The following is a 15,093-nucleotide window of genomic DNA, read 5'->3' as shown; positions in this document are numbered from 1 at the left end:
AGAACTGAGGAGAAGCAGTTGAAATGAAGGGGGAAAGAAGTGCATTATTTGTGGTTCAGGTTGTTCTCAGCCAAAACCTTAGCCTTGGATTCGTTTGTCTTCAACAAATTAGTCTAGGACGTGCAGTGCCGTAGGAGCAGAAGATGTTCTCATGTTGATGTTTGGTATGAGAGTCTCCCCCGGCACCAGGCTTGGACTTGGCCATGACCTTTAGCTTTTGCCTCGTCGCGTCTTCTGTGTGTAGGTTGAGCACGCAGAAGTCCTCTGGCAACTGACTGCATCATAGCATGAATGCAATACTCAAAAAGAAAGAAAGATTCTTTCTTTCTTAACTGTAGATGCTCACACCTCTTATTAACAGTCATTCTACTGTGAGTTCTAACTTGGTCCTTTGGCTCTGTAAGCCACAGCTAACCAAGCTCATGACATTACTATTGCTGTGATATTTGATCCATATGCAGACAGAGGGGGCTCTAAGGCAGACCCCTGCAGACAGTACATCACGCGCTGGAAATGGGGTTGGGTTTAAATATATGTCCAAGCGTGTGTCTTTGTGAGTAATTGAGAAGACAAGAGAACGAGACAAAGTGGTGCCCGATGTGCGCGTGCATGCTGGTGTTTGTGTCCTGTGTGACTGAGATCAAGCGGTAATGTGAGTTTAAGGATGAGTGTGTTAATACATCCCTCGTATATGCTTCATTATTGTGCACATTCAAAATGTGTACAACCGAAAGAATGTAAAGATGCATCTGCGTACCTATGTGTGTGCATTAACCCGTGTACTCGTGAGTCTGTGTGTGCACATGCATGCATTTGTTTTCAGAGTCATATTAAATTCATGAGGCGGTATCACCATTTCCCCTGAGTGACTCAGAGATGTCTAGCAGCCAAACACTCCCACCTTTAGTTTGAAATAATTGATCCCTTCCCCCTGTGGCCATCCTTTATACAAACACTACTACTGCCGCAAAGAGTCTATATTTGACTGAGTGTGGTCTATTTATCATTCTTAATAATGTGATTGTCTAACAATGCCAAATATTCTACCAAAATATATTATGAGGGCGTAAAAAAGCCTAAAATTTTGGAAAATAAGAAGACTGCATCCATGCTAGCAACTAAATTGTGATATTAGCATACTAACATACAATTTAGGATTTTTTTGCCGATGTGTGGCATTTATAACGGCAAATAAATTATAATGAAAAAAATACATGGATAAAGAAGAAACCGGTGAAACACCCTTCAAACATCTTGTTGATGTTGCATAGTTTGTCCACCAGAGGGCACTCTGCATGCCACAAACACACCAACCAGCTGATCCAAGCAGAGTCTGTAAGTGTGTAAACTTGTAATCCAGGACTTGTACATTAAAACTGGATTATTTGTAAACCGCATTGTCATTATATGTCAAATTTTCTTAGTAAGCACTCATAAATCTACAGATACCAATATTAGGAAAATCTGTTTATGTTTGTAATATAAAAGTGTCAGACTTTTAAATCACCAAATATTGATCCAGCTCTAATAAAATTTCACCGCAGGATTTGATTTGATTTGAATCATGGCAGTGTTTTTGCATGGGCCAATTTTTTGGGGTGGCTTCTGGTGAGGCCAGCAAACATTCTGGCCATGAATTCCTGTATCATCTATTCTATACATCTACATTTTTTGCCTTGTGTTATCATCTCAAATTTTGACTATTGTTGGTTATTGTTTATATATTGTTGTTGGTTCTGGTGACAACCCTTCAATACCCTAGTCAGAGTTTATGAATGCTAATATGAGAGAAAAAAAATCTTAAAACTAGAAAAACTAAATCAACATCTGACAATAAACAGTGGTTTCACGCTTGAATTTAAACAAATCCAGTTCCTCCTGTGCTTTATGTTTATCTGCATGCAGCTAAAGCTCATGCAAATGTTATTATTCAGTACATATCAAATAACAAGCTGGCTGTAAATGCAAGCAAGGAAGCTTCTGGTACCAAAGGTCTCATGGCTTGCCTATAGATTCTGCATATTCATGTGCAGATTTATTGAGATCAGTCTACACTGTACACTAAAGAACCAACTGCAATCCCAGAAGCTGTAATATTGCTCCTGGCTTGAACCACTAAGGAGATATATGGGGAAACACATGGAAGTGTATTATAACAGATGGAATTTCCTCGACACGTCTGGTCTGGCTGTTTAGTGTTTTTCTTTTTAAAGAGGGGAATGTGTGAAACACAACAACAACATGCAAAACATGAAAAGAAGCTTGTACCTGGGGACACCATCACTGCTCTGTGTCTACTCTATTACCTATCCAGACATGCATACCTAAAGACAGATCCCAGAAGGCAGGGGGCCAAGATGATAAATGCCATCAACTGTCATCCTGCAGTGCAGTGTGGATGGAAACTAGGAGAGGCCACCGTGTGCTAAGATGAAATCTGACAAGGCCAGCATCACCTTGAACTCCATCTGAATTTCTCCAACCAATCCAATGTCCTTAAACCGTGTTCAAGGATACTATCGCACCACTACTGTGCTGAACCTCGGCTATGGTTTTTCTTTCCTGTTTTCTGCAACTTCCCACTAACAAGCAGAAATGTCTTATATGCACATTTATAAACAATTGCATTTGCATGCATGCATATTCATATAGCAGGATGTTGTGGTGACAGTGATAATTGGTAGGCACAAACAGACTTCTGGGGAAGTTTTTTGCAAATTTTTGACAGGAGAAAGATTATAATGCTGTTTTCTGTCCTCATCAAATCTTATCTCTCACTATCTTCTAATTCCTGCTCTATTATTTCTCCCATTCTGCTCTCATCTTCTGTTTTCTTTTTCTTCAGTGGTCTTTGTGAATAGCTCTATTGTTGCTTTCAAGGTTACACGCTCATGTAAACTCTCTGTTTGCACCCTTATTGTTGCATCTGTGCCTTTTATGTGCCCATACCATGCATAATTGAATGTATGCACGGAAATCAAATTTCCAGGCCTTTGTTGTAGCTTCAGCTCCGTTCATTTCCTCCCTCTCTATGTAGATGCTGCTTGCCGGTATATTGCACATTTACTTCATTTCCTAGTGGCGGTGGCAAAAAGACTGAGATGTATATACTGCGACAATTTAGTCGGCTACAGTGTTCTCATAGTTATAACTCTGAATCAGTCTCTTCCTTGGGGCTCATTTTTACCAAATGGGTAACTGCTGACTTGCCTGTTAAAATTCTCTAATTACACTTATCAGTTCACCTCATAATTATATAAACAACTATTTGATCCCCTGGCGAGTTTCGAGTTGTCAAACAGCAATTAAGAAACTGAAAGAACTGAAAGAAAGTTTCTGGGAAAGACTAGTGGACTAAAATCCCTCACGAGATGAGTTCAAACCTGGTGACCAACTACAAGAAAAATCTTACCGCTGTGCCTGCCTTCACGGTTTCTTCCACCAAGTACTAGGTGATGTTTTCCTTACTTACAAAAATATTTCCCCCACTGTATACAGTATGAAGCCTCAGTCACACAGTCCTAGAGACCAGTCTGCGACTCTGTGGCAACCTCTGATTGGTACGGCTGGTCTGGGCGTACCAGCTGGTCTGTTTATTCTCAGACCAGCTGGTGAGTAATTACTAAAGGTTACTTGCATTTGCTTGAGGAAACTGGTCGCAAAGAGGCTGCTGGACCAAAAACCTCTCTGTGAATGCTTGTTGCATGTAAGACAGCAACTTTTCTGCAAACAGTTGCAAAATAACCATTGAGTGGTTGTTAAAAAAATGAATATTTGGGAACGTATAAAAGCTCCACCTTTTGAAATGTGTTGGTTGTAGTAATAAGGCACAACTTTAACACTTGTTCCAAGTTTCACCATTTGATGGTTAGTTAACATGTCTTGCAGAAACCATGCAAATCTCCTAGAGACCAAAGCAATCGCAAACAAGCAAAAAATTGGAACCCTTTAATGGTCAAAACCTCTAGAACAGATGTCCAACTTTGTTTATGCATCTATGGATTCTGTCCGGAAATGTGATTTCATCTGGTCACGTTTTCGCATGATCTGACGCTGAGCAAAACGTTGGCGATTTCTATATTTTGCAAAAGGTTGCTCAGTCAAGTGGTAGAGCCAGACTGCTCAAAACCTCTAACAAGCCTCTTTAAATCCAAATGAACTCATGCATGTTCAAGTGTAAAAGCCAAGGGTTAGTGCAAGTAATCAGGATGGTAAAGCAACTGATGGATATAGTTTCTCCCTGACCTTTGAACTGCATCAAAATTTGACGAGAACTTGACACAGGCTAGAAGTTCGTCTGTCTGCCGGATGCATTGTGTTGGCTCGTTTGTACATGGTTATATTTCAGCTTTTTCCATATCTGTCATTGAGTACTTGCGCAGGCTTGTGGCAGCAATAGCTTTCATTCATCATTCTCAGTTTCTCACACACATGCCGGCCTCAGATACGTTGATGCGGTTGGATATCTGTATCAGCGCGTGCCACTTACAGCGTCCACCGGGCAGGTGAAACAGAAGTGCAGGGGAAATGTCTTTCCTCACATTTTCACCACGTCGCAGTTCAGTACACGCTGTTCCAGCCCTGGCCAGAACCAACCCTAAAAATAACTAAGAGAGGACCTCTCTTTTCCTCTCCGCTCCTTTTCTCTGACATTTGTCTTGCATCAAATGACAGAAGATCTGCTGCAGAACGAGCACAGTCAAGATCAGGGTGGAGGGGACAAAAAAGAGCGTTTTACACAGTCATGTGCCTGCTTGGGAGGAAACCTGTCTCTGTGTTTATTTAAAGTATAGTGCATGATGGGAGGCTGCGAGTAATTCCCAGACAGGGCTAGGTGAAGAAGCTGTCACCCAGCATCACCTCGAGAATATTTTATAGAGAAAACGATGAGCTGTTGTTTGAGCAGCATTTCTAACTGGAAGCATCCATCTCTACAGTCACGGGAACCCCTGTGGATTTGTTTCCACCTTCTCTGCCTGTTCATCCATCGTGTCACACACTTCCTCCTTTTCCTCCTGCGGATCTCAGATCAAAGCTTCTTTTCTCTTTATGTTCAGATGCACTCTGGGGGACCCGGACTGATTGAATGTGTCTGGAGGGTATTGAGTTGGTTCTGTGCTGCCCGTGTCCTGCGCGCTCTCTCTCCCATATCTCCACTGCAAGCTTTTCTTCTGGGCAGGAGCACATCATAATTCTATTAACGGTGGCTCAGTAGATTATCAATTTTACCAGATTAGCCAGAGCTAAATACACACTTGGAAGGATCAGAGGAGAAGGGGTATGGATGTAATGGTATGTGTGAAACCATGCCACCTATAGAGACAGGCACTGGGATGATGCATATAAACATGTGCTTTCCACAAGAACGCTTTTATGTTGTGTAAGCTGCTTTATAATGCCAAAGCCCCTTATCTCTGTGCTTATGTAATTAGGCTGGTAAAACAAAGCCCATAGTAATTAATCATAATATCCCTGACGATACAGTATGTTACTGTCACCTCTGCTCCTGCTGCTTTACATAGCTCTCCCCGCGAGAATGAAACCATTCGGAGGCAACTGCTCTTCTCACTACTGAGTTCGTCAGTCACATCCCTCTGAGTCACCAGAAAGATTAATTCTAGCGTTTAAGTTCTCCTCCAGCACTTTATAACAAGACTCCTTTAATATAGGAGAAATAGAGAAAATGATTTTCTGTTGCTTCAGTTCATAAGATGCTGTGCAAAAGTTTTGATTTCTTTATATTTTCTTAGGGAAATGTGAAATGGGTCCAGTGATCTATAAACATAAATGGAAGAATATAAGGCAAAAATCCTCAAAACAAACAGTTTTACAATTCTAATGAGCTTGAAAGCCAATATTTGGTCATCTCTTTAACAAAGCTTGAATAATGTTAAAGTCTGGGCTCTGGGGAGGCCTGTCCATGACTAAAAGTGATCCATTATGTGGTTTTTCTAGCCATGTGTGCTTTTACTGCATTGGCAGGGTGTTTGGGATCATTTTCCTGTTGAGAAATGAAGCCAATCAGAAGCGTTTCAGATAGTATTACATGGTTGATCAGAATGTGTTTATATTTAATAATTCCATCAGTTTTGACAGAGCCTTCACCATGTTTTACAGGTGGGTGTAAACTCATTGTTTCACTCCACTCTGGATTTCATCACTCCACAAAACCTGTTGCCGCTGATTATCAGACCAGCTCTTGTGTAATTTGGCACACTTCAGCTTTTTCTCTCTGTTTACCTTCCTTAACACTGGCTTTTTGACAGCTAACCATCCACTAAAACAATTTATGAGATATGCTAAATTTATGCGATAGTGGTTCATTACTTGAGTTAGGTGTTTTTCTTTTTTGCTTTAGAGGTTATGTTTTAGTTAGGTGTTATGTGGCTTGACAAAAAAACAAAACAAAACAATTCTTTTTAAAATGGTCAGATACAAGAACTGAAAGCAAAATGAGTGGAAAAAGCAGCTAATGTCTAAAGAAAAGCTTTAAAAGACCTTCAGAAAAGCTGGAGAACAATTTCTCAGGATCACTTAAAATTTATAATAAAGCCTGGCTCCTTGGAGGAAAATTTAATGAAATAAGGGGTGACTCAAGACTTTTGCACAGCACTGTATAGATGGAAATTACTGAGTGCATGTAACTTCCCATAAGCTCCCAGAGAGCTTCTGTGTTTCAGCCGCGGCAGCATGCAGTGTTGGCTTCTACTTTCTTAAGACAGCTTTTAGATTTATGTGTGTATCATTCTGTGTGCATGCACATGAAAGTCAGTGCTAAGGATTATAGTGCAGAGAAGCACGGACTCTGACTTGTGTAAGTGTGGTTAAGCTTTCCTGACACGTGCACACTCTCCTGCACACAGGCGCACAAGGTCCAAAGCTAGATTTATTCCTTCCACTATATTCAGCTTAGGTGCCCTCCTTCACCTCTGAACTGGGATCAGTGTCAAGTCGGTCAGCTCAGCTTGCCGGCAGACATTCAAACGGGTCTGAGATCACCATTAAACAGAGGCAGTAATGGGCATGTGGGTGTGTTGCCGAGGGTGTGAGGAGTGCTGATGGACGGGCAGAGAGAGAGAGAGAACTACAGACGTCATTACACGCGTGATTCACATATTGTTAGTAGGCTGCAGGGAGAAAAAGAAAAACCTGATGATTGCACTCAGAATTAATCCTGCTGAGTAAAACTCTGTGTTAGAGAAGATGAAAATACACGCAGCAGATTTTATGTGCTTTGTACTTTTCCTTTGCATCTAAGCAAATGTTTTCTTAATTTCAATGACGGCTGAGTGGGCAGGATGTGGGATGGGAGGATTGAAAGTTTGACTTTTGGGCGAGTTGGAGGTGGATATGAAGTGGGTATGAATGCCCTGAGGTCAGCACCAAAACAATTACTAATATAATCAGCATGCACCGATAGGAGAAAAATGAAATAATAAAATGTTGAAACGCTCTTTCAAGAAGTCTAATGTGAATTCAACACTGGTGTTTTTCAGTTGCTTTGAAGAAAAAAGGGACCTTGATCTCACCTTTTAGAAGTTGTGAAAAAGATTTAAGGTGGTTGGCTTGGCAAATTTGCATTTAAATGATCATGGTATCTGTTGTGTGAGCCCTGCCATATCAAGGAAACATGTAGGCCATTTTTGGAAATGAATCTACTCCAGTTAAACTGTCGTCTAAAATTCAGAATAAGATGTGAAATAATATCTGACACACTGATACAGATCTAGCAAATTCATTTTTACATATTCTTAAAGACTTGATCAAAATAGCTACGTCTTTGGCAAACAGTAGATGGATCAACTGAAGGCCCAGATGCATCCCTTTTTCCTATTTCTTAAGGACATGATTTCAGACACGGTTCATCTGTAGTGTTTTTTATCCTTCTTCTTTTGTCTTCCAGTCTTCCAGTTACCTCAAATCTTTTAAGGACACACTGCACGCCTTGCTGAGATATGCTAAATTTTTGACTAATAGCTCTTTGGGAATCACCAAAAACTAATTATGTGGCTTTCCAACAGGCTGCTAATAACACACTGACTAAAGAATCAATTTAAAACTGGTTCTTTGCTATGTTGTCTGGTGTATGTAGACAAAGCACTGGTTCATACCTTGACTTGTTTTTTTTTATGATATAAACAAATGCAGGATGGCTCAAGACTAGCACTGTAACTTGGTAAGTGAGGGACACTGATAAACTGTATGGGTTCATGACACAAACACAGATGCCTGTTACTACTGTAAGTAGTACATACAAACAGAATGCAAAAATGTAACTCTTAAAAGTTAGAGCATGTAGACTTAGAGATGTTTAATGGAACACCTAAGATTCTTAGGTCTTAACACGATGAATAAAGTTAAAAAGTCCAGTTCAGTGAATCGGCTTAGTGAGGTCATGTCAAGCTAATCACTAGTGACTAAACTCACCAATCACAAACATCTGTCATGCCCCAGAAATGTATGTCTTTACGCCTCAGAATTATTGAAATGAGTAAGCATAAGCATTCATTTTTGCTGTAAAATTGGGTTTTCAGTATAGGAGTCTATGGGGATTGACTTGCTTTTGGAGTCGGTCTCGAGTATACATTTGAGGAAGTGCAGTTTTTGGTGCCTCCCCATTGGCCCAAGGTTTCAGCCCTTGAAGTTGTTTCTTTGGCAATTCTAACGATTTAGTATGTATTTAGCATGCTAGCATTGGATACTGCCATTAATAGACATATTCAGCAGCATATTATACTTATGTGATTAATACGTTTTTATTTAGTGGTGTACAGAATTCTAAGTACATTATAGTAATAAGGTGACAGCGTGGTGAGAGCATGTATCCTGAAGGAGCTGAACTACCTCTGCAACCTACAGGGGCTGATGGTACCGTCTAATGCTAGCAGGAGTGGCTAGGCTACTAGCAAAAGGCAAAGCTACAGAAAAATCAGTCAGGAGGAACAGAAAGAGAGCAATGGTCTGAGACCACCACCTGTTAAAGCATTACTTTTTGGAGGTTGTTGTGTTGCGTCTCCGCTACACCTATTGTAACTTTTAATTTGTACGAAAGCAGTTGAAATTGATTCACAAAGGTTTCTGCTTCCTAACTGGACAGAATGATATCCCTGAAGTTTAACTGACTTTGTGTTTGTGTTTATTGTGGTTAACCCAGTTAACCACATCAGTGAATCCCATTTCAGTCATAACATTTTAAGTGTGCTATATGTTGAGATACCCAATGCCAGACCAAAGATTCATATAGTAATATTACAAGCATGGACGGACCTGATTTCATAAATCCCCACTGTTTGCATTTACACCTGTACTGAGTGCCTGGTTCGGCTGTTGTGTACTGTACATTATGAAAATGACAAATGGCACAGATGACAGCTTCAGAGCAGGGATAAATCACTGTGGGCTACTATTTTTGCTGAGCTTTGTATGCCATCCCCTCCCTCTCTGCTTCATTTTGTGTTTATTACTCAAAGAGATGAATTCATACTGTACATTGCCACCAGCTCGGCACTAACCACAGGCAAGAACACAAACGAACACAAAAAGAAATCGCAGTTGATTATTAGTTTAGGATTAGGGCTACGCTAAAGCGTTATGTTGAAGACGCTCACAGTTATGCTAATGATCTCTAAATGAGTATCTAACTATCTATTTGAAAAGTATCTAATTAGCCAAGCAGAATGATACAACTGCCTTTCAGTCAAAACCCCTGCTGTTTCTTGGACGGCAGCAAACTAATTTCTCTTGTTTAACCAATGCTTGTCAGATTGTCTGGCAACTGTGTGGCTTTGCTGGCAGAATTACAGACAAAACCACACATATATGATAGTGGGAGAGCGCAGTAGTGCACATGAGCAAGCAGGCAGCTTGACAATGAGCAAAGCAGACAGATTGTGTGAGAATGGATAAAGAAGAAAGAATGAAGAATTTCAAACAATGCAAGAGAAAAATACTGTTGGGTACAGAGAGTGAGAGACGGAGAGGGAGTCAGCTCGTGCGCCAGCTCGTGCGCCAGCTGTCACAGATGTCCACATTTTTGCTCCCCCCCCCCTCCAGATCAGTGGCAGAGTCCAAATGTAAATGCCACTATCGCTGACTTGATAGCAGCGTCAGATGTCATGTCAGCCGTGTCACGCTGAGTGACACTTTGGTATAGGCAGATCCCATTTCAGTGGGAGACAATGATACAATTGGTATCAACCCCAACAGCTTGTAAAGAGCCGAGAGCTGCAGAAACATTTTTTGAGTGGGTGTGAGTGTGGGTGTACACATGCATTTCAGTCTGTTTGTCTGCTTGCATTTGTTTGTGACAATGGACAAGTACATTCCTCTTTGTGTCTCCTTCTATCTCTTTACTGTTTGTCTGAAACTTGGATTAAGGATACTTTTTTGTGAATGCGAATGTTTTTTTTTAAAGAAGCAGATTTTATGGTTGAATGGCCTTCATAAACTTAAGACAAAACAGCTCACAATATTGTGTCATAAGTTGTTACCGTAAAACTCTCTGCTCTTTCTTCTTTTCTCTCAGTGTGCTGTTTCGTGGTCCACAAACGGTGCCATGAGTTTGTCAGCTTCTCGTGTCCCGGAGCCGACAAGGGTCCTGATACAGATGTAAGTGAATACTTTGCATGACTCCAGGTTTTTCTATGCATACACCTGAGTGCATCTATCTGCATTCACAGTCACACAATATATATATATATCATATGTAGCAAGTTTAATGATGTGTCACAGCAGTGTGATTCTGTGTGTAAACACTGAAGTAGGAATTAATCTTGTGTTACAGGATTTATCCACTATATTTAGAGTCTCCACAGAAAGTGTAATGAAGAGAGTCCACAAGAGTAAAGCATGAAAATACATGATGACTAACTGTTAGCCCAGCATAAATTAACATTTCCTTCTATAATGATGTGTTCACAAAACATCTGCTGAAATAGCGATGGGTGATATAACCTTTACCACAATATTTTTTAGTTTTTCTGTGGGATTATATAACTGCAAAAAATGAAAAAAAATTAAAAGCAATATTAAATTTAACCCTGATTCAATCGTTTCTCACTCTATTTACAACCAAAGGGAACATCTTCAGAAAACAGCAATAAAGAAAAATGCTGTAGGCCTAATGTAGGTAAATTAGTATATACAATGTGGTTCTGTCTCAATGTTAGTAGTAACAGGTATGCTGTTGTTTCAATGATCAGCATTTACCTGTCTGTAGCGTAGCTGTTAGGGTGTATTTGATGTAGGATTTCATGGATTTATTGGATGTGATGATGAAGCTGTCAGAGAGCTTAAGATATAAAAAGATAATAAAACCTCTCTCATTTGTTTTGAAATCTTTATAGACTGCATTCACTTTTAGACAACATTATGTCAAAAATATCGTACTAGTACATGCCAATGTGACAAAATTGTCAGGTTTGTGCCTGTGCATGCTTTTGGCTGATAAACTTGACCATACTGAGAAAAGTAACAAAAACAGAGGTGGTGGATGTTGCTAGTTTGCTGCAAATGGGTCATTTTAGTTTGTTGCTAGGTAGTTGCTAGGGACACATATAATTGAACTTTTAGGGATATAAATGAGATTTTATTGTCTTGAAATAAAGACATTATAGATGCATAAAGGCCAAAACCAGGTCATTTTGGCCTATTGTTTGGTGGTTGCCAGGCAACGCCGTGACATCCTAACATGGGAGGCATAATTCAGCTTTTGTGGATATAAATTAAATGCTACTGTATGAAACAAAAGTGATCCGATGTTTTCGCAAGGTGTTATACGTGTATAAATGCTAAAAGCAGCTCATTTTATACCGTTGCTAGGCTACATGATGTGTCGCAATGTAGATAAGAACCTTCAGGTGCCTGAGATGTACCTGCGTGCCAAATTTGGATGCTCAGCTCCTGATGGTTTGGGAGTTCACGGACTAACAGACAGACAGAGAGATTTCTTGTATTGTAAGATGACTATATTGATTTTACAATAGTGACTATATTGAGTCATTCATCTATTTGTAGTATAAAACAGGCACTTTTTGTTTGTTTTTTGCATCTACACATCAGGTGTGATAACATTATCCCTCATTAGTCATCATTGGTTCCTCAAACTACATGTGACGCTGTCAGGTTCAGGGTGGTGTTGGAACAAAGGTCCCTCGGGGTACAACATCCCTGTCAGGGGCGCACGTGCGACCCTGCTGTAACAGTTGAACCTCAGCCTCCCCTTTCCGCCGGCCATGATGCGATCTGTCCTTGGTTAGATAAGAGGTGGGGGTCAAGCACGGCCGCACCGCCCGCTGCAAGAAAAACACTGTAAACTCCCCATCCTGTCAAACCAGCTCTTCATCTCCAGCTCTTCATCTTTAAGTGGGCAAACATAATACTCCAATTGGGCTCTGGTGTTCTCACATTTCAGCTTCACCAGACTGAAAGAACTGCTAATGAATGCTCCCTCGCAAAGCCAATTAGAAGGCTAGGCGCGCTCTCACGCTAATATTCTCTCACAAACTGTAATCAAAAGCTTTGTTTTTAATGACTGCATTGTCTCTCATGCTTGATTAACTGCTGTGACGATACTCTGTGTTCAGCACCTCCTCTCGAAGATTTCCGTGTTTTCTTCATTAAATAACATCAAACGCCATTAAAGTGGTTTAAGAAGACGAAAGCCCAGTACAGTTTGGTGAAAGCGGTTACATCCCAGGCAATCAAGAGAGAAAGAGCACTTCTTTAATGCCTGGTGTTGATCAACTTTTTATCAAAGCGGTTACTCTCTGTTGGCTTCTCTTCATCTCGGTTTCGACTACTTTAACAGTCATTACTCATTTCTCCCACCTTCTGAGGCCCATTGCTCATTTTCTCTATCACTCCTGGGCTGTTTCCTTGTTATTCATCCATGCGTCTCCTCGGCTCTGCTCTGTCTTCATGCCTAACTATTCCTCTCTATCTTTCTGTGCTTCTCTGTTATCTCTCCCTCTCTCTTTCTCTCTCTCTTGCTAACATGTACACCTACATTGCTAGTTTGAAGTGCTCATTGTGAGTTTTGCTATGTTGTTAGCGCCCATTATCCACCGGCTAGCTTTGGCAAACGGTGAATAGGGTATGAACCTCTTTGAATTTCAGTGATGATACAGGACTTACTCACTGACAGCGCTTTAAAAACATGCAGAGCACTTAATTTTATTTAATTCCATCAATTTTTGACAGTTTCCTAAATCAGAACAATTTCCATGCATAATAGTAATAAACTGAAGGACCAAGCGGCCAGTTGGTCGGTGGCTTCAGCAAGCACAGGAAAAAAAAATCTCACACCTCCTCCCCAATGAGTATATATGATTTTACCATCATGCACTAATGCATTAAGAAGTATCTGCGTTTAATAGTGACAATGACTCACTAGCACCTGCTAATCCCTCCCTCTCACCATCACTCCACACACTCCCCCATCTCTGCACCTCAGCTTCTGATTCAGCATGTGTGGTGTCATGGCTCTCTGAGTCTGGCTTCAGGCTTGGAAACGCACACACTCACTGTCACTTTCTCTCTTACTCACACACACACACACACACACACACATATATACACCCTAAGTCCCTTTTGCACTGTGGGTTGAGAGTGACCCTTGCACCAGCCTCGGCGTGCGAATGGCGTCATCTGTCCAGCAGATGCTTTGATCCACTCGCAGATTGACATGGAGAAGACAGAGAGATGTTCAGATTAGCATGTGAGTGAAAAGCGCCCTCTCTCTCTTTCCTCTTTCTGTTTTTCATTCAGCACGCTGAGGCGTAGGCGGTAAATAGTTCTGTATTATCAGTCAAGGATCACTCTGAAACCTGTGAATGAAGGTGACTCATTCGTGGAGAAACAATATGGATTTCACAACCAGATTACATTTTCACAATGGGCCCAGATCTGTGACCAGATCAAGTCTTTTTTGTGATTTCGCTTGATTTCATTGACAGATTTGGTTGCTGTGTCTGAGATTATTCTGTTTCTCTCCAACCAGCCTTCTGATATTTATTTTAAGAGTCAGCTCTGCCATCTTTTTTTTTCCTCAAGCCGTGCTTCACTTTAACTGTGCGCAATCAAAGCCTTTTTAATCTTAGTATATATGACATATCCATCTATCATCACCCCGTCAATGCAACCATCATCTCTTTCTCTTGGTGAGTTGTATTAACCTTCCCAAAGACTCAGTGGCAGCATGTAACATTATATTTTTCATAACTGTTTGGTTACATAACTTTACCTCTTTTTTAAAAAAAACATTGAAGCTGTAAAATATTTACTTTTTTGAAGTTTGTTTTGCTGACTAACAATTAGAAGCATTTTTTTCTGAAAATCTCCCACACTTATTCCGTTATCTAAAGTGCTAGTTTTGTTCCAGTTGACTGACTGTTTCTTTCGTCTATAATAAGGTCCATCTCCCAGCTCTGTAAATAAACTTGAGGTAATGTCTGCACAAACAGCTGGATCAAAACTGCCCAAAACATTCTTCCCCCATGCTGTTTCCTAATCTTATGGGAGAAATCTGACATCATTATCCTGACCAGCTGGATGTTGTCCAGCTTGATGAAATGCGATGATTTATTGCACTGGACTTACTGCAGTGCTACAGCTGGTAGCACCGTGAATGGTGAAATTTTTTGGTGGTGTAGTTGGCGGCTATATTCCAACTCAGTATCACATTAGAATGTTTAAGAGCCGTTAATGTCTCTACTGTGATGTGGTTTTATTTTTTACTAGCTATGATGTCATGTGGGAGGTAAATTTCTTTCTTTTTCCTGGCTGAAGCAAATGCTAAAGACAGATTTGCAGGAATGCGATGGGTTTGTGTCTGTTTGCGTCGGTTTTTGCCTGCAGACAGCTTCGTAGTGTGTTGTCTACATGTTGTAGTGGTTTATTGTCACCAGGGGGCAGTGTCACAAACAACAAGTCTCTTGTTTCTGCAGTTGCTGGTCATTATTTTAAAAGTATTTTTCCCACATTTCTCCCATTTGTTTTGAACTCCACTGTCATCCTTTTAATTTTCTGGACCACTTTTCAACCAATCAGCATTCCTCCTATGCACAATGTCATTTACTTTGAGCTACGTGTGGT

General features: G+C 40.5%; 1 protein-coding gene across 2 annotated transcripts in view; it reads left to right on the top strand.

Moving 5' to 3' along the window:
- The window catches only part of si:ch73-374l24.1 (protein kinase C alpha type), a 115,757-nt gene that overhangs the window by 24,612 nt on the left and 76,052 nt on the right, over positions 1–15,093 (top strand). For both annotated transcript variants that reach the window (XM_031730605.2, XM_031730604.2), the window contains exon 3: positions 10,526–10,608. In XM_031730605.2, the coding sequence (XP_031586465.1) occupies positions 10,526–10,608 (83 nt within the window). The remainder of the gene's footprint in view (positions 1–10,525; positions 10,609–15,093) is intronic.

This window comes from Oreochromis aureus, linkage group 4, assembly GCF_013358895.1.
Source record: "Oreochromis aureus strain Israel breed Guangdong linkage group 4, ZZ_aureus, whole genome shotgun sequence".
Classification (NCBI taxonomy): Eukaryota; Metazoa; Chordata; class Actinopteri; order Cichliformes; family Cichlidae; genus Oreochromis; species Oreochromis aureus.
Note: the sequence above shows the minus strand (reverse complement) of the source record. Positions and strands in the feature narration are given on the sequence as shown.